Source organism: Schistocerca americana, chromosome 2 (assembly GCF_021461395.2).
Source record: "Schistocerca americana isolate TAMUIC-IGC-003095 chromosome 2, iqSchAmer2.1, whole genome shotgun sequence".
In the NCBI taxonomy this organism is placed as follows: Eukaryota; Metazoa; Arthropoda; class Insecta; order Orthoptera; family Acrididae; genus Schistocerca; species Schistocerca americana.
Genome location: NC_060120.1, coordinates 731,601,566 through 731,622,363, shown reverse-complemented (window position 1 = coordinate 731,622,363; position 20,798 = coordinate 731,601,566). Strand labels below are relative to the sequence as shown.

At 42.6% G+C, this 20,798-nt stretch overlaps 1 protein-coding gene across 1 annotated transcript in view; it reads left to right on the top strand.

Annotated features, from left to right (window-relative positions):
• Positions 1–675: 675 nt before the first annotated feature.
• The window catches only part of LOC124595686 (circadian clock-controlled protein daywake-like), a 41,686-nt gene continuing 21,563 nt past the window's right edge, over positions 676–20,798 (top strand). The window contains exon 1 of the mRNA XM_047134544.1: positions 676–819. Coding sequence (XP_046990500.1) covers positions 726–819 — 94 coding nt within the window. The 5' untranslated portion in view covers positions 676–725. The remainder of the gene's footprint in view (positions 820–20,798) is intronic.

Genomic DNA, 20,798 nt, shown 5'->3' with positions numbered 1-20,798 from the left:
AAGTCATTATTGAGCTCAGAATATATTCCAAGATTCTATTAAAATAGGAAGATTACAGCGTGTTATGCAACAGTGAGAAGACGATAGGACTACATTCACCTCTTACTCTCCTTACGTTTCATGGAACAACCTTCCGTTGAATTTTTCTCAAACGTACACTGTCCTTGGCAATGCCTGTCCTTAGTGAAGCTCGTTTCGGTTGGCTGGCTGCAAGTGGTTAACACGTTTAGTAGTTCGTATCAAGTGCAAATTAATGTCTGATGTTAGTAACTAAAGCGACTTGTAATTAGCGGCGCAGCGAAATAATTTCAATTGTCAGGTGCTAAAATAACAGTTGTAGTGGGCTCGTTACTTCATTTCCTGCCAGCCTCAAGGCGAAGGATGAAGCTAGACATTCTTCAGTATAGAACCAGGGAGTTAAACGTGAAGCCTGCAGTAGACGACGGCCCGTGTCTTCTGACAGTACGTGCAGTCACAGCGGATTCGCATCTTGACATTGAGGCTGCCCTTGTTGACCATGAAAAGCAGCCATCAGGTACCAAATTTGATTCGCTTGGCCGCTGAACGTGCGTAAATGGGAGGCGGCAGCTTCCCTCTCTTCTGTTAGCCCGATGGTGTAGGCAGCCTTGCATCCCCCACCAGCGCCGCCCGCGGGAAGGCGCGCACTTAAAAAGGGGCGCGCAGACGGACGCGGCACACCGGAACGGCACGGAGGACGCGGCGCCATGGCCTACGTCACAGCCACCGCCACCGCCACCCGCGTCTGCGCCGTGCTGGCCGCTGCCGTCGCCTGCGCCGCCGCCGCCGCTCTCCCCCTGCGTGAGTACCGTCCGACGCACAGTGTACGCGGCCGTAGGTATTCGTCACGGCACTAGAGGCACTGTACGTGAAACTTACTGCCAGATTCAAACGGCGTGCCGGACCGACACTCCAACTTTTCCCTTTCGTGGACAAATACAAAGCTGTGAGGACAGGCAATAAATCGTATGTGAACAGCTCAATTGGAAGAGCATCTGCGTGCTAACGGTAAAGGTCCCTGGGCCGACACGTAGTTTTAATCGACCAGGAATTTTCAAATCAACGAATTTTTCACTGTGTGGTAAAAATTCATTCTTCATGTGAGTGAGTGGTTTCTCCGTAAAATTCTTTATTCTAGGAAAGCTAGTCCCTTAAAGTATGCAGGAGAACTTCTGTGCAGTTTCGGAAGTAAAAGATAGGTACTGGTAGATGTAAAACTGTACGTTCCAAGATACCTTAGCAGAGCACCAGTGAACACAGATGCCTTAAAGAATCGAACTCTCATGTATAAAACAGTTTCAGACGTCTGATTACCTTACAAACGAATTAAGTATGAAAAAATTTAAGAAAAGGTTTGAAATTTTGCATAAGTCTGTTGGAAGACGATAACACCAAAGCTTCATATGTCAGACACCGATTTAGTTCGTGCTATGTGCTATCGTCTGGTATAAGCTGCGTAAACGGTAATTAAAAGTAACACCAGAACTATGGAGCACATGAAACGCGTATCAGTGAGCGATATCTTGGCAAATCTCGCGTGGGTGAATTGGAAGAGCGTGTGGTCGTTGCACCACAGGTCCCGCGTTCAAACACACCGATGACAGTGTGTTTTAACTGCTTACGGGTTGAATGGTTCAATGGTAGAACACTTCCCTGACAAGTAAAAGGACTTTTCGGAATTCGTAACAATGTTCTTTTGGCAGTCTGCTTTCGTTCGTTAGTTGAAAGAAGCAAACTTACAGGGTATATTTGTACAGAGCGGTGTGGTGTTCATTTGGACATGTGCCACAAAACAGACACCACTCGTGATGAAGTAGCGAGTGCATTTGAAGTTTCACCGAATAAACATAAACAATCGGAACAGAAGAATAAAGAAAAAATTGCATCATATGTGCGAAAGTATTAATAGTCCCGTATAACACGTTCAAGCAATATACAGTAAAAGCAAATTGTCATGACTAGGGTATGAACCCAGGATCCTTGGTACGACAGTTTAACCTACTACCAACTTTCCCAGGGAAGCTATACGTATTATTTACTAACTTCTATACTTTTCCTGAGTCCTGCTGTTGTTTTTAATTAACGCCCCTTCTGCAGAACGACAGCACATGGTACGAATTAAATCGGAGTCTTGGTTTACACTCTGTCGACATACAACCTTTGGTTCCAATATGAGTGTCTGACCTTTGGAGGTTTGGGTGTAAGTGCTCCTATTCTCAAATACTGGATGAATATAGTCCGGGTGATTTGCGCCTCGTGAACTACGTTGTTTTGAGACATATAAGCAGTTTTAACTGTAATTCTTGTCCTAATGGGTCAACCTTTAAGCATAAGGTTACGAAAGCATTTTACATTTTTAAATTTGGTCAATAATAATATGAAATACTGAATATAAAACTTTTCTTGGTTCAGGAAGCCAGCAGGTAAGCAATTTTCATCTTGGGCCCTGCACCATGAGCCATGAACCATGAAGTGGGTTAACTTTTTAGTAATGTATATTTGCCCTCGAAATGCAGACGTCGCGGGTTAGAGTTCTGGTCCAGCACACATTCTTAATCTGCCAAAAACTTTCAAAACAGCGCACTCTTTGCTGCTAAGTTAATATCCAGTTTTGAGACCTTATATCTGTTTATCCGTCGACAGTAGGGAACTCTTGTCAGATTCTGCCATATTGCGTTCCCGTTGGCTTCATTCACATTCTAGCGTCATGCAATCTGTAAAAAGAAAGAACATTCGGTTATCTTAAAAAGTTTGTGTAACAGGATTTACCATTAATTAAAATATCGGACAACTGAATCAAGCACGTTCCAGTAAACACAGGTCCATCAACGTGCCATTCGTAAGACAACCGCAGATGTGTTGTTATAACCCGCCACAGACTTCAATATGAGATATTGTCTTAGTGAATATAAATCTGTTTGAATTGTTAGCTTTTCGAGTAAGTCTGCATGTAATTGGTCTTACCATCAAACTGGACTTATTGTACTACAAACTGTGTACCCTAATAGCCTTTTCACAATAACTGTAGCAGTTCTCGTACCCTTGGGATTCTTGTGCCAAAGAAGGCCGTCGTGTCATACTGGGCAGTACGGGGATGAGTATGCTCTTGGATACGTTCATCACACGCACAGAGCATACCGCGCTATGTTCTCTGCAACACCCACTTTCACTTCCGGAATCGGAAAGGGCTGCTGACCCCTGCAAAAATCGCGATTTCAGAACATCGGCTACATCGCTTCACCAACACTGCAGTGTTTGCTTCTCATTACGTCTGATACATACCACAGAAACAGCTGGCGATTAAATTTAGTACCCACTACGCTATGCGACCCGAAATGAATACATTTATGTACCTTTCTAGCTGGTAAAATAAAAGTCACAGCTTGCATTTCTGTCTCCATAACGGCGGTACCGCGACAAGGAAAAGCCGACTCTTGTTTGCTGTAGCCACGTACTATTATGTTACACATACCCATCAACATTTTACAACGAATGGCTACCATATCCTTACAGCGTCTAAATTGCACTGAGATTCACCACAAAATTCTCACGGTATGTTGACCAAATGCAGTGTCGCTTATAGGCGTAGTGAAATGGTACGAAGAAACTGCCGAAGGATACACAGAAGTAGTTGGTGCTGCTCTGGTCTCTGTCATAGGTTTCATTCTGCCACGAACGGTTGTGAAACAGCGACGCCAACACAGATTTCATTCTATCACATACAACAAAAATGCGGATGAACTAGTCGACTATTTTTCAGACCATCTGCTTTGTTTCTACAAATATAATGAAGTAACCCGAAAAACCACTCAAAACTTCGTTGACACGGTATTCACAGATTTGATCTTTCTCCTCCTCCAACCATTAGAAGTCTTAGCTAAGAATTAATTTTAGTGCTCCATTTTATCAGGTTTAATTTCTTTACCAATAGATAAATCGTTCGTCATACGTGTGTATTTGTTTACTCTGGACGGAAAATTAATACAATAGCGGTACGAGAAGTGGGAAAAATAAATTTTGTTCTGATATAGTTCATGTACAATTAAAACTATGAAACAAATATAAGTATTCCAGAGGGAAACAGTCAACACTGAGTTCTCTCCTTCTTCTACTCTATGAAATTCAAAATGCAAAACAGAACCCGAAAGTAACAAATTAACACGTTGTTTATCTGACAGCTTGGCACACTGTTGCAGAAATATGACCCAGCGACGTATCACATCCTGGTAACGCTGACAGAGAAGTTGCCGAAACATTTTTTTTCTTTTGGTAACTGGTGTGATATATTTTCGATATGTCTCAATATTTTGCTTAATCTTGTAACCAGTGCATACCTCCTACACTCCTCTGTAGCATGACATCGATATTACAGTCTCGATGTGTCCCAGAAACTTCCCTCATCATGTCTTCTCCAGATGCCAAGTTAATTATTTCTGGGTGTCTTACCACTAATACTAATAACATTTCGTTGGAATGTAATTACATAGAACGCTTTCTTAGCTTATGGAGGTACAACTTCATTAAAGACAATCTAGCACAAACTCCGAGTTTCGACTGGAGAAACATTTCTAAGACTGATTCAATAATTGTAACGCTTTTCCCATACCAACAGCTTTGTACCAAAGCTTATGGAGACGGCGCCCAGTTGCTAACAGGTACGCTGTGTACTTAGGTTGAAGAATAGTCTAACAGATCAGATGTTCTCACTAGGAGTTTCGAAATTGTAGTCATAGCTTTTCGTTGGCTTGTCAGAAGAGAGTATAAGTTCCGCGTGTCGTACAAAGCTCTACTGCTGTACAGGTAGCAGGTGTATCACAGTGTGCGAGAGAAATGGAGTGGCAACTAGAATCGAATTCCAAAGCAGAAGTACACAGAACATTACGGTTCTTATTTCAGAAACGTCGAAACTATGATTCAGAACGAAATTCTGACGGAATGCGGACCAAATGCAATGTCGCGTACCGCCATTGTGAAAGGGTACCAACAGTTTGTCCAAGGATGCACAGGCGTAGTTGGTGCTAATCGGAGAGGAAGGCCATCGACATCGACCACACAATAACAGTGTTCAGGCAGTCGTGGTACTGGTTCCGAGCAGTCGCAGATTTGTCAGCGATCTGGATGTTCACACAGCAGTTCTCGAATGGTTACGTGACCAAGGAAATGATTTCACTTGTAGAGAAACTGTGGAACTTTTCAATCGTTGCTTACAGAGACTTGGTATCTATGTTGAAAAATAATGTTATACATATGTGACATTTTTAGTACAGTGCAGTATTCACTAAAATTTACATAGCTTGTCACCACAATGTGGTCCGCAGCTCGTGGTCGTGCGGTAGCGTTCTCGCTTCCTACGCCCGGGTTCCCGGGTTCGATTCCCGGCGGGCCATTTGAACCATTTTGAACCACAATGTGTAACTAACTTTTTGATGTCCCCTCGTAAATGCCGGCCGGTGTGTCCGTGCGGTTCTAGGCGCTTCAGTCTGGAACCGCGTGACCGCTACGGTCGCAGGTTCGAATCCTGCCTCGGGCATGGATGTGTGTGATGTCCTTAGGTTAGTACGAGGCTTTTTGAAAAATAGTGATTATGAATTTTTTATTCTGTTCTCAATATGGGACTATTACACGTCATACACATTAATCGCTCGACTTTCCCGGCTCACTGACGCAGGTTGCAACCTACAGCCACTAGAGGGCCCCGAATTGCAGCGTGTAACATGGCGGTATTAATGTAACTATGTCTGTGCGTAAGAAACATCGTGCTGTAATCGAGTTTCTAACCGCAGAAGAATTCGTGCACACATGGAGCATCCTCTCCTTCAGCACGATAATGTCAGACTACTCACGATCCCCGCGATATCACCAACAATGCCATGCCTTGGATTCACTGTGGTCGAAGACCCTCCATACGTTCCCGATTCGGTCCCGTCAGATTTTCTTTTGTTTCCAAAACTAAAAGAACACCTTCGAGAACTGCACTTTGATAACCATGAAGCGGTGCAAGCAGGAGTGAGGTTGTGGGTCTGCCAACAAAGTCAAACGCTCTACAATGACGGTATCTACGTATTAGCCTCCCAGTGGGAGAAATGTTGAGAAATAAAAACGTAGACATGAAAAATAAAGATTTAAAATCTTAGTGAGATTACTTGAAAGTCAGTACCGCCATTAGACTGTTGCTTATTTACAGTCTTACATTTACACTTACACAATCACGATGTAAATGTAACTGTGTAAATAAACAGTCTAATGAAGGTTCTGACTTTAAAGAAATATATTATGACTGTGGTCCCGCTTTATGAAAAAATTATTAGCGAGATTACTTTTATTTAAAAAAGGTTTAAGAGTTTTCACATAAAAAACTCGGAGGCGTTACTTTTAAAAACGCCCACGTAATAAAAATGACACATCATTGTGATCATACTAGCATGACATCGCAATTTTGACACGTGTGTAGTAGCCTCATTAGGCCTATCCGCTGTGCATATGGGTGATCATTATTTGAAAAAGCTACTTATTCGAATTTGGTGAATATTACAATTATATGAAACGTTATAGCGCAGGAGCGCAAATAAACGAATCCGCATGGATGAAACATCTGTGTTGAAACTTCCTGGCATATTAAAACTGTGTGCCGGATCGAGACTTCTGGCAGAAGTAAAGCTGTGACGACGGGGCGTGAGCCGTGCTTGGGTAGCTCAGTTGGAAGAGCACTTCCCCGCGAAAGGCAAAGGTCTCGAGTTCGAGTCTCGCTCCGGCACACAGTTTTAATCTGCCATGAAGCTTCATATCAGCGCACACTCCATTGCAGGATGAAAATCTCATTCTGAAAACATCCCCCAGGCTGTGGCTAAGCCTTGTCTCCGCAATATCCTTTCTTTCAGGGGTGCTAGTTCTGCAAGGTTCGCAGGAGAGCTTCTGTAAAGTTTGGAACGTAGGAGATGAAGTACTGGCAGAAGTAAAGCTGTGAGGACGGGGCGTGAGTCCTTCTTGGGTAGCTCAGATGGAAGAGCACTTCCCCGCGAAAGGGAAAGGTCCCGAGTTCGAGTCTCGGTCCGGCACACAGTTTTAATCTGCCAGGAAGTTTCATATCAGCATAGACTCCGCTGCAGAGTGAAAATCTCATTCTGGAAGTATCTGTGTTACTTAGCGATCTCTTGGGAAGCAAAGGTAAACTGTTTCTTTACGTCTCTCAATTCCCAAACGTGTCGATTAAATGCGTAAAGGAACGCACATTATCGTGCAGGGTCTATCGTTGATTGGTAAAAAGTCAATCTTCACTATTGCACGCGCTCGCCCTCTTTGAGTTGACAACACAAGTTCATGCCCCTACGATTCGATTTCAAGAGTCACACATAACTGTACAACTTTTTGTAACCGTACTGTAGCTCCCTACATTTAGTTTAACTTTAAATACGCCCATTTTGATTACACTTTATCACGAATTTTATCAACACAGAATGAAAGAACGAGTTTACTGCTACCAATCACCATTTATATTGTTGCTTGCTTTGCTCACAGAAGATTCAGTCGTCATAAATAAACTGAATGTAAGGAAATAACAAGGTTGCTGTTGCCAGTCACTATTTATTTCCACAACGCGTTTCGAAGGTTTAAACCTTCGTCATTATGAGGATTTATGTAGATTTATGTTGCATGTATGTAATTTCGTCACAGACACCTTTCGCTGTCGTGTTACATCAGATACCTCATCACACATTGTAAACGCAAATCTCTCGGTGCGTCTGATGCAACACGACTGGGAATGGACTCCAAGAGTTAATGGAGGGAGTGTCGAAGGTTTCTTCGAAGTACTAACACATGCAGATTTAATCTACAGAAATCCTCATGACGATGAAAGATTAAAACTTCAAAACACGTTGTGGAAATAAATAGCGACTGGCAACAGCAACCTTATTTCATTACATTCAATTTATTTACGACGACTGAATCTTTTGTGAGGAACGCAAGCTGTAATTAGTAAAATAATGAAGCCGTGTTGACGATAAAGTCTCGAGTGCAATGTTTCAAAAGTTCCTCCTATTGTTCGTCCAAATTACGGATGTGTAACATACCCGTCGTTTCTGGTACAAGGCCTTTCCTTAGCATCGAGAGATGCTAACGAGCTCATACCTGTGCCAGGAACGTCTTTCTGGGAGCTCCCTCTGTCGTCCTTCCGTAACTTGGTGTCTTCTGCAGTAAGGTACAGCACTGTAATCTGCTGTCCTTCAGCACTGTAGACTGCAGTTCTTCATGACAAGATTTGAGGATGCACAGTTCTTAGGACCTACATTTACGTTTAACAATAGTTTCAATTTTTTTCAGATGTGTCTAGGAAAACATGGGTTACTCATTAGTAGTTTACAAGTGTACTTCATCCATATCATGCTAGCACTATTTGCAAAAAAATTGTTTCATTCTGAATATTACTTACTGTTATGAATTCGACTGTAGACGACAAACGTATCGCTTTTTAATGACTAGCACTCACTTTGCAACATTGGGTACCATTATGTCTGATCTGTCAGACACACGGTCCAGTCACATTAATGAGATCACCGCCCCTGTACGACGTCAACGTGCAATAACCACTGGCAGGTGGCATGTGGCAGCACTGGCAGTAGAGGGTATGTAAAGCGTGTCGGGATGAAGCAGAAAAGCAGCGCACGCGTTGTCGTAATCCGGAAACGGAGCAATTTATCTGAGTCCAAACTGGCATGATCACTGGCTTTCGGGAGAAGGGTGGGAGCATTTCCGAAACGACTGCGTTTGTAAACCGTTCGCGTGCCGCAGTGGCTGAAGTATACAGCGCGTGGCAAAACGGCGCTATCCAAAACCGGCGCCAAGGCAACTGTAGTGGACAAGGGGCCTAGACAACAGGTTGAACGACGGCTGCGGAGACGTGTACGGGCGAACAGACGTGCAACTGTTGAGAAACTGACCGCCCAGGTGAACCAATGGGCTACCAACAGTGTCTCCTCAACGACCGTTGCTGCATATGGGCTTCCACAGCAGATGACTGGTTTATGCGCCCATGTTAGCTGTACTTTATAGGCGACGAAGGCTGACATTTGCACTCCAGTACCGCTAATAGACGTCCACTGAGTAGCGAGGAATACTATGGTAAAACGTAGTAGTAAACTTGCGAATTGAAGAACGTATAACACAAGTCATTTTATTAGTATCCCAGACAAGAGCATCTATGGGCTTAGTTTCTATCAGATGCCATACTGACTTAATACCATCTGTTACCCCACTAGTAGAAGATAAAGAAATGCGCTACTATTAAATATGTCGTCTTACTTTGCGTGCTCTGGAAATGTGGTAAGAAAAGATCTAGAATGCCTGTTATTTAACTGATGAAATATGTTGCGCGAAAAGAAAACTAATACGCCAAAAAGGAATTAGACCAAACTAAGAAAGAATTAAAAAATTACTATTGTCTTTGTATTTTTTCCGTACATTAGAATCCGTTTGCCGGCCGGAGTGGCCGTGCGGTTCTAGGCGCTCCTGCCTGGAACCGCGAGACCGCTACGGTCGCAGGTTCGAATCCTGCCTCGGGCATGGATGTGTGTGATGTCCTTAGGTTAGTATTTGTAAGTAGTTCTAAGTTCTAGAGGACTGATGACCTCAGCAGTTAAGTCCCATAGTGCTCAGAGCCATTTGAACCATTTGAACCCAATTCCGTTTAAAGACTGCCACAATTTGAGAACATAAGACACAAAAGCCTTGCGGCAGTTAATGGAAAATGAGACCTTACCGAGTTTATAATTTGTGACACACAGGTGTCTATCTACTTATGGCAACCAGTACGACAGTGGGGGACAACTAAATAAGTTTTGGGTTACACAGCTTAGAAATTCGAGCTAGCCGTTTTGAAGTAACTTACAGCGTCGTGTGCTTAAGGGAACTACGGGATGTTCAAAAAGTCTCTCCGCAAAGCCGTATGATTGTTAGCCGCGCGTGCTGTATTGATTGTTCGCCTGCCTGGGTTCCTTCCCTTCAAGTGGACTCTCCCAACATCCCACTGTTTTATCTCAGCCAGCGTCAGTAGTATCGTTGGTGTGTGTTCTTACCTGTTGACGTGAACGTTTCAGTTTAGTTCCTTTGTTCGTTCGTTTCGATTTTGTCAGTGTTAAAATGCTAACCATTGAAGAACGTGTGTTTTTAGTCAAACAAGTGTTCAAAGCTGGCGGTAAATACAGATTTTCAGTTACTCAAACATTTAATTCAGTTTTCCCAGAGACAACACTCCCACATTGCGATTCTGTGCGAGATTTGCTTAACAAATTTCGAAGTACGCGTTCAGTGACAGATGCACCGAGAAGTGGTCGTCCTAGCGTTTTGTCTGAGGATAAAGTACTCGATATTTCTGATAAAATGTCCATGAGTTCGAACACGTCAGTAAGAAAACTCGCCCAGGAAATCGATGTTAGCGTCAGAACGGCCCACACAGCTGTAAGGAAAAAATTAGAACTATTCTCATACATAGTGACAGTCGTGAAAGAACTGAAAACTACTGCATTATCGTCTATGGTTCAAACATTTCGTTCAGCAAAATGGAAGGGATATTGTTAATGCAACGTTTTTCACTGATGAGGCGTGGTTTCATTCATCCGGGTACATGAACTCGCAAAATTCTCGTATGTGGAGTACTGCAAATCTATTGTGTGTTCATGAGAAACCACTTCATTCTGTGAAAATAGGAGTTTGGATTGCAATTTCTAGACGTCGGATTTTGCGTCCCATATTTTTCAACGAAACAATAAATGCACAACAATACTGCAGTGATATTCTGTAATCATTCATAGGAGAAATTGTGTTAAGTGAAATACTGAACGGTTATTTTCAACAAGACGGTGCAATCGCGCATACAGCTCGCGTTTCACTGTTACTGCTTGCTGATGTTTTTGGTGATCGCATAATTTCACAGGGACTTTGGCCTCCACGATCGCCTGACCTAACACCACCTGACTTTTTCCTCTGGGGTGCAGCGAAAGGAACTGTCTATAAAAACCGTCCAGAATCCATCGATGAACTGAAAACTGCCATATCCACTTTCACTGCTTCTGTTACAGAAGGAATGTTCCAGATTGTGTTTGGAAGCATGATTAGACGAATTGAATTGTGTATTCAACAACAGGGGGGACACTTGCAACATTCAATGTGGAAATTTTCAAGTAAAAATGAATATTCAGTAAATTAATAACTTGTATTTCACTGAGTTTCATTTCGGTATATTCACTGCGGCATACGGCACGCGCGGCTAACAATCATTCGGAACTGCGGAGAGACTTTTTGAACACTCCGTATTTACGTCATCTGTGTTCTCGTTGTTTGCTCATGAGACAGCTGGAAAACATTAACAGTTGCATACCAGTGATGTATGTTGCGCTGGCCAACGCCAATGGGAGAGATCAGCGACTAACCCCGCAACCATCACACATTCTCTATCTAGGATAAATCACATTACTGATGTATTTCCATTATTTTGGCAGATTAGAAGATTAAAATGTTGATTATTATTACTGGGAAAGGGTTTCTGGGACATTTTCAGTAAAAAATAAATAGTTTTTTTACATTTATTTATATTAATTTCACTATTACAAGGATTGCTCAGAATCACATTAAGAACACTTTACAATACGAACTACTTCTTCTTTCTTGGTGTGTGCGGGGCAGATATACTTCCTGCAAGAAGTGCAACCCTTCATGTACTTACGGTCTTTGCTTCTGGCGCATAAGTAACAGCGTCCTTTCTTTGGCAGATTATGAATAGCTGCACATGTTACTTTCCGTCGTGGCTCCGTAACGTTGTTTCCTCTGATCACAGCACCTTGATTTTGATTACACACATACTCAAAAGTTGATAACGCTGTAGTGTGTTTAGAGTGGAGGCCTACAGCATTTTGAGCGAGTCTTATCATGTTGAGTTCACAAAGTTCACGTGCAAGATCTTTCTTCTTTCTTCCAGAACTCTTTGTCAGGTAATTCTTTGTCCATTCCTTGTGTGTATCTTGAAATACAACATATGAATCGCATGCTGCAATGTCAATCAAGTTGAAAAACACCACCATTGGCCATCGACGCGTACAATTGTAGAATAGGATGATGTCTGGCTTCTCTTCCGTCACATTCATATCATGATGTTGGGTTGACAATACTGTAACAATCTTTCCTTTCTTAGGCACGTAACTGACTAAAGTGGCATCATCACTAAAGGCAAATCGGATTGTTCCTGGTGTAGCTTTTTTTAGAAAAACAGGACGGAGTTCTGTAGGGACATCGCGTTTGTCACTTCGAATAGTACCAACTATAGTTATTTTCTCATTAAAAAGATCAGATGTAAGTGGAACGGTAATGAACTTTCTGTCCATGGTAACATTTCTTGCAGATTGTTTCAAGCTAGATATTTCAATCAATCTTCTAACTATTTTAGGGCCACTGTTATGGTTCTTCTCATTAGCGTGCTTTCCAGCGTAGGGATCCGCAGCGAAGCAGTATTTCGTATCTGAATCACATAACAGGTTCACTTCTATTCCATATTTTGCTGGTTTTGTTGGAATATATAGTCTGAATGAGCATCGCCCATGGAAGGTCACAAGTTCTTCATCAACTGTGACTGAGTCACTAGGATTATAAAATTCAGGAAATTTACTAACTATCATGTTCCATATATCCCTGATAGGAGCAAATTTGTCGGTCTGTTTTCTAGCTGCTCGAGTTAGAGCATCATCAAAACGCAAGCACTTCAGTAAGAGCCTCAGTCTGTGCTCCGAAAATGAAGCTCGGTATATCGGAAAGTTTTCTTTACTAATTGTGTCACGTACACTGTCTTTGTTCTGTCTATGGACTCCACAGTTCAATAGAATTCCAATTGCTGACACAATTCCTTCCCTTTCAAATGCTTTGGAATTTTTTATGAAAATATCTTCAGATGATTCCCTAAGATTTCCAAGTTTTTGATTGGTACACATCAAAATGTTGTCCAAGATGTTATCATCGAGGTACATGAGAAAAGCTTTACCTGGTACATCAGGTTTTATCCCTGGCTTAGTTCCTTTCGGGGTTCTCATTACGTTAGCAACAGACCTCCTCCTTTGATTTACGTAAGGGCTTCTCTTCCATATCACACTTGACGGAGCCACCATGTCTTTTTCAAGTTGATCAAGTTGTGCTTTCCGCCTGGGTCGTCTTCTTGTTGGTTGAATATCTATAAAAAAATATGAAAACAGAACCGAACACAAGCAAACTAAGCCCTCTACCGAGACACACATCCTAATATACTCCAAAATATCTGCAAAAAGTAATAAAAATCAATACCTACCCTTTTCACTTTCATCCAGCTCGCTGCTGTCAGAAACTACTTGATCTGTAATTTCCATGACTACATCTTCAGTTTCACTGCTTGAGCTTTCAGACAGTTCACCACTGAATTCAATGTCTGAACTCTAAAGCAAATTTCGAATTTCGTCATCTGTCAATTTCATCTTCTTGTACATTCTGTCAAATGCCGCAAAGATATTACCTTCCACCCACCACAGTGTTTACCGTTTGACTGCGAGTGGTGATTGTTGACCTGTTACACCCTCAGTTATAACAATCGCTATAATAACTCAACCATGAGTGTAAACCAAAAGCTGTTCTTATTGTCTTTTTTTTTTTTTTTTTGGTCATCAGTCTACTGACTGGTTTGATGCGGCCCGCCACGAATTCCTTTCCTGTGCTAACCTCTTCATCTCAGAGTAGCACTTGCAACATACGTCCTCAATTATTTGCTTGACGTATTCCAATCTCTGTCTTCCTCTACAGTTTTTGCCCTCTACAGCTCCCTATAGTACCATGGAAGTCATTCCCTCATGTCTTAGCAGATGTCCTATCATCCTGTCCCTTCTCCTTATCAGTGTTTTCCACATATTCCTTTCCTCTCCGATTCTGCGTAGAACCTCCTCATTCCTTACCTTATCAGTCCACCTAGTTTTCAACATTGGGAATAGAAATTATAATTACGATAAATGTCATGTATGTATTAAATAAACTACTGAACAGACAGGAGTTTCAGCCTGAACGTTGGGGTCAGTTACTGCCCCCCCCCCCCCCCCAATTGGTATGCAACTGTTAAATGGAGAGGAAACGAAAGGTATAAACTTTTTCAGGACTCGCTACGCGCTAAGACAATAGCACCGAAAGGTAGAGAAAGGCAGTGAAGGTCGGCAGTTAGCCATAATCTCCACCAGCTGTGATGCGGAGCAATTGGCTTGCGCTGCCGCGTGCCACCGCAGCGCGTGGCGTGGATGCAAACTGAGCCCGAGATTAGCAGACCGGCCATTGGGCTAGCGCGCCCTTGACACCGCCAGCGCAACGTCACAGCCGAGAAACAGTGTGTGACGGCGTCTATGGTCTCCACATAACCCTGGACTAAGTCCGCATCCTTACGCTGTTCTCCCATAACATCTGTGTATTGTTCAAAATTAAATTCGAAGCGCTTGTCTACTAAGTACGAGGGTCGGAACTTAAGTAGTGGCAACTATTTATTCACAACCGATCCAAAAGAGTTACATGTCTGCACCTTTTACTGACCTTCAAAGTAGTCACCAGGTTGTGTAGAACCCGTTGCCAGCGATGTGGAAGGCGTAGTATACCGTTAGCAGAGCATGTTCTGTTGATGGTACTGATGGAGAGGTCTAAAGTTATGGCGATTCTCGTGTACGACTGTGGTGGTGTTATCCTAACGCATTACGTTCCTCCACGGCAGACCGTCAAAGCACAGTATTACTGTTCGTTTTTTGGAGCATCACCTGCGACCATCTTTGCGAAAGAAGCGGCGACACTTTCTGCGCAAGCCACCCATCATTTTGCACGACAATGCGCGGGCGAATACAGCGCAAGCTGTGCTGCTCTGTTCGATCCATGGGACTGGGAAGTGCTGTACCATCCACCATACTTCCCGGACTTAAGTCCTTGTGACTTTGATTTGATTCCGAAGATGAAGGAACCACTTCGTGGCATTCGCTTCAGAACTGTTACAGATTTTCGACAGGCAGTAGACCACTCCATTCGCACCATCAACAGAACAGGCTCTACTAAAGGTATACTACGCCTTCCACATCGCTGGAAACTGGTTCCACACAACGCTGATGACTACTTTGGAGGACAGTAACAGGTGCGAACATATAACTCTATCGTATCTGTTGTGAATAAATAGTTGCCACTATTTAAGTTCCAACCCTCGTATATTATACCGAGGTCTTAAAACTGTTGTTGCAGTACTTTCATCAGAGTGACATAGCAGACTACTGTAGATGTTAGTAGTAGTTATAGGCTAAGTTTCTTGCAACTGGTAGGTGTTACAACATTACTAAGAATGTTTCATTTTGCAAACGATTCTTTTTCACTCCATTGCAACTCGACCGACTGATGCACTGTATTTTGGTGCATTAAACATACACATACGCACACTTTGTTTCTGGAACAAATTAACGAAAGCGCCAATCCCACACCTCCGCTCCCTGCACCACAGTTCCGACCTAGGTATTCGGGAGTTTTCCTTTTGTTGTAAAGTAAATGATAGTAAACGCTCATTTGAGTACCACTCTGCCCTGCACTCAGTTCACTGGGATTTGGGTTAAAAGGTCCAAGTGTACTGCGAGTCTTTTCTATAACAAACCGCCAGACCTTAGCGTAGGGAATGCAGACTAAAAATATACAAAAAATTTGCAGATTCTAAGGATTTTTGAATGAAGTACAGGATGATGCAAAGTTGCAAATACACCTGCAAGAAGTGACAAGGGCTCCTTACAAGTAATATCTGGCTAGCATATAAGATATGATGGAAAAAAGACAATACTATCAGCTTTTCATTTTCATACACTGTAGAATCGAGTACAAGATGATATTGGTGCACTTGCTACATGAGAAGCGTAACCGTCTCTATGTTGCGAAAACAACGTTCTCAGTTACAAGACTGAAATCACCACAGACGAATAATTGTTTCCTATTATCTACTAACTAACAGGGTGACACGTCTTCTGTAGTATTTTAAAAGGAGTTGTTGCAGTTGATATAACTTGTAGGACTACAACGTAGCTGGTTAATTTAGCTGTATTCATGTTGATCGGAAACAGTCTGAAAATCTTTATCTGACTCCAAAGGGCCTGACAATTGGCTTTCGGGAGAAGGACGGGTGCATTTCCGATACGGCTGGGTTTGTAAGCCGCGTTACAGGGTAGGCTGTGCTGAGAAATAATTGTTAAGTAAAAAGTTTCGATACATTGCGCCGTTTCCGGGTTAGTTGGCGTTGAAGTTAGCCAATCAGGTGTGCTAATTCAAGCGGCCCACCAGATATAATTAGTGTTAGTTGGTCTCATAGCGTAGATGATAGTGCTAGAGACTGCTCTGCCTTTGTCTCGGGTTCGATCCTTACTATCGTCCCATGTCTCTATTTGCATCGCTCTCTTGTTCAGTTTTAGGAACCCATACGAAGTACATGTTGGCAACAACGCTACTGACGGCCACCTTAAATTTGCGAGCACGGAGGCCAGATCGCATAACTTCAATGCTAATTAAATCAGACACAGCACATCATATCGAATTTTTTGTTAATAATTATTTCTGAGTACGGCCTACCCTGGAACAGCATTACAGTCTTGGGACCCACTACCTTTACATTGGATTCGCTACCAGTGATAAATTTCTGAGACCCCTTTCGAACAGTTCTTTTTTATACACACAGAACTGCATAAAATACAGGAAAACTTGGGGATTAACAAAACATTGGTGAAACGATTGGCTGTTTATTCTGAATATAAGAAAATATATCGGAATGTACCTGAACAGAAAAAAAAATTTCGTACCGTTTGTCTCAAAATGTGGTACGTTTTTAATGTCCGCTATATCCGGACAAAATTAGACGGTAACATACATGCAGTTGTTGGGAAAGCTCATAAAATGTCATCCCCGAGTGGAACGCATGTCACGCACACACCTGAGTACAGTTGTTCAGTTCGGGATCGATACATAACAGGTTACCAGAAAAAATATAAACAGACGACGTTTACTATTCACCATATGTCGTTTAAGGCAGAGGGAAAGAAGTCACAGAGAGAAATTCTAAAACAAAGACACCGTACCTGATAGAAATGATTCCTCTTGAAATTACGAGAAATTAGCTTCCGAGAATAAGACGATGACAACAACATCAAAGAAATTACAATTCATCTAGAGGCGAACGGGCAGTGACATCCCTCGCCCAACAGAAAGGATCGTGGTTCAGTACCGTTGCTATTAGATCGCTCGTACATTCCAGAGGGTACGCGGCTGCCTCGTCAGTTGCCGGATGAACCTTGAAGCTGGTAAACGAGTCGCCTTTCCAGAGTCACGTGGCGGCCTCGATGTCTGCAGTATACGTCTACGAGACGGAGGTCGGTATTATAGCAACTGGAAATGCAATATGTGCCAAACCAGTTCCACAACAGCCACACTTGTAGGAGTGGCCTCTGTTGCAACCAAACAGTAGCAGTTTCAAAACTCCGGACAGAGGTCTACAATTTTTCCCTACTCTGCTGTACAGCACATTCAAACCACACCTCATCCTTAACTGTGGCTTTGTTATTAATATGTTCTGAGCTTCTGTAACTGCATAGCAAGTTCTTAGCGTTTGCTTCTGAATTGGTATTGGCAATTTATGTACAAGTAAATCAGGACTCAGACTGATTCTTCAAGTTATAACGACAACTTACCAGCGAGAATCTCTGTCTTATACCGTTAATGGCTTCAGCATCTATCCAGCGTACTTCGATTTTGCGGATACCATACACTTTGTCTTTCAGGAGCATCCACTAAGTGGTCAGGAATAACATACTCGTATCCTAGCAACAATACCGAACGAGGTGGAGCATTGATTTCCACACGGAACTCGCATTCAGGAGGACGATGGTTCAAATCCGTGTCCGACCACCCTGATATAGGTTTCCCGTGATTTTCCTAAACCGCTCCAGGCAGATTCCGAGACGGGTCTTTACAAAGGGCAGGGTCGATTTCCTCCCCCTTCTTTGTAAAAACCAGAGCTTGCGCTTCCTCTCTAACGACCGCGTTGTCGACGGGACGTTAAACCCTTACATCCTTCTTTTTCTCCTAGGAATCCTTACATGCGAATCATGGAGTCCTCATTTATCCGAAAATTACTTCGAGCAATTAAACAGAGAAACGACTCGTGGAGATAACATCTTGGACCTACTGATAACAAACAGACACGAACTTTTCGACTGTAAGCGCAGAACAGGGATTCAGTGATCATAAGGCCGTTGCAGCATCCATGAATATAGAAGTAAATAGGAATATAAAAAAGGGAAAGGTTTATCCGTTTAGCAAGAGGAATAGGAGGCAGATTTCAGACTAACAGATCAAAATGAAAATTTCTGTTCCGACACTGACAATGTTGAGTGTTAATGGAAAAAGTTCAAGGCAATCGTAAAATGCATTTTAGACAGGTACGTGCCGAGTAAAACTGTGAGGGACGGGAAAAACCCACCGTGGTTCAACAACAAAGTTAGGAAACTACTGCCAAAGCAAAGAGAGGTTCACTGCAAATGTAATCGCAGCCAAAACCTCTCAGACAAACAGAAGCTAAACGATGTCAAAGTTAGCGTAACGAGGGCTATGCGTGAAGTGTTCAGTGAATACGAAAGTAAAATTCTATGTACCGACTTGACAGAAAATCCTAGGAAGTTCTGGTCTTACGTTGAATCAATAAGTGGCTCGAAACAGCATATCCAGACACTCACCCTCACCCTCCACCCCCCCTTCTAAGAGCCGTGTACCGCAAGTCTCTAGAGGAACGGAAGGTTCCAGATGATTGGAAAAGAGCAGAGGTAGTTACAGTTTTCAAGAAGGGTCGTCGAGCAGATGCGCAAAACTATAGACCTATATCTCTGACATCGATCTGTTGTAGAATTTTAGAACGTGTTTTTTGCTCGCGTATCATGTCATTTCTAGAAACCCATGATCTACTCTGTAGGAATCAACACAGATTCCGAAAACAGTGATCGTGTGAGACCCAACTCCCTTTATTTGTTCATGAGACCCGGAAAATATTAGATACAGGCTTCCAGGTAGATGCCTTTTTCCTTGACTTCCGGAAGGCGTTCGATACAGTTCCGCACTGTCGCCTAATAAACAAAGGAAGAGCCTACGGATTATCAGACCAGCTGTGTGGCTGGGTTGAAGAGTTTTTAGCAAACAGAACACAGTATGTGGTTCTCAATGGAGAGACGTCTACAGAAGTGAAAATAACCTCTGGCGTGCCACGGGGGAGTGTTATGGGACCATTGCTTTTCACAATATATATAAATGACCTAGTAGATAGAGTCGGAAGTTCCATGCGGCTTTTCGCGGATGATAGGGAAGTTGCAGCACTAGAAAATTGCAGCGAAATGCAGGAAGATCTGCAGCGGATAGGCACTTGGTGCAAGGAGTGGCAACTGACCCTTAACATAGACAAACGTAATGTATTGCGAATACATAGAAAGAAGGATCCTTTATCGTATGATTATATGATAGCGGAACAAACACTGGTAGCAGTTACTTCTGTAAAATATCTGGGAATATGCGTAAGGAACGATTTGAAGTGTAATGATCATATAAAATTAATTGTTAGTAAGGCGGGTGTCAGGTTGAGATTCATTGCGAAAGTCCTTAGAAAGTGTAGTTCATCAACAAAGGAGGTGGCTTACAAAACACTCGTGCGACTTATACTTGAGTATTGCTCATCAGTGTGGGATCCGTACCAGGTCGGGTTGACAGAGGAGATAGAGATGATCCAAAGATGAGCGGCGCGTTTCGTCACAGGGTTATTTGGTAAGCGTGATAGCGTTACGGAGATGTTTAGTAAACTCAAGTGGCAGACTCTGCAAGAGAGGCGTTCTGCATCGCGGTGTAGCTTGCTGTCCAGATTTCGAGAGGGTGCGTTTCTGGATGAGGTATCGAATATATTGCTTACTTCTTCTTATACCACCCGAGGAGATCACGAATGTAAGAGAGATTCGAGCGCACACGGAGGCTTTCCGGCAGTCGTTCTTCCCGCGAACCATACGCGACTGGAACAGGAAAGGGAGGTAATGACAGTGGCACGTAAAGTGCCCTCAGGCACACACCACGATTTTTGACAGCCATGTTTGTTCTTGCAATTGATATTGCATGCGAAAATGCATGGACTGATTACAAGAAAAACGCATCAGATTTAGGTGTTCCTAAAAATAAAATAAGACACTTGATTTGCTTCACTTTAGGGCAAATGTGGGCAAAGTACTGACAAGAATAGATAAGCCAGCTGCCAGGAAAAGAGGTGTCCCTCTAGTGAGAGGCCAAGTACTTCAGAACGGGTCAACGTGGAAGCTCGTTCCGAAGCTGACGGTAGTTTGGACAACGTTGAGCATGTTCCAGTGGTCAGTGGCAAATAATCGTTTGACTGGTGCAAGAAACCGGGTTGCAAAGGCAATAACAAATTTTATTGTGTAAAATGTAACATTCACTTGTGTCTGGATAGAAAAAAATATGTTTCTTTGATAATAATTCTTCACAAGGGTAAAGCCATAGTTTATGTATATAATTATTGAGTAAGCTTTGTGTAGTTTATGTATTTTGATGAAATAAAAATCACATAAAATACTTTGAGTTTTCGAATTATACTGCACCCACTTGAACACAATGTCCTCATTTGCGGACGAGTTGTATCCCCCCTTGGGAGGCATCCCGGAATATTTTATACATCTGAAAAATCATAATTTAAT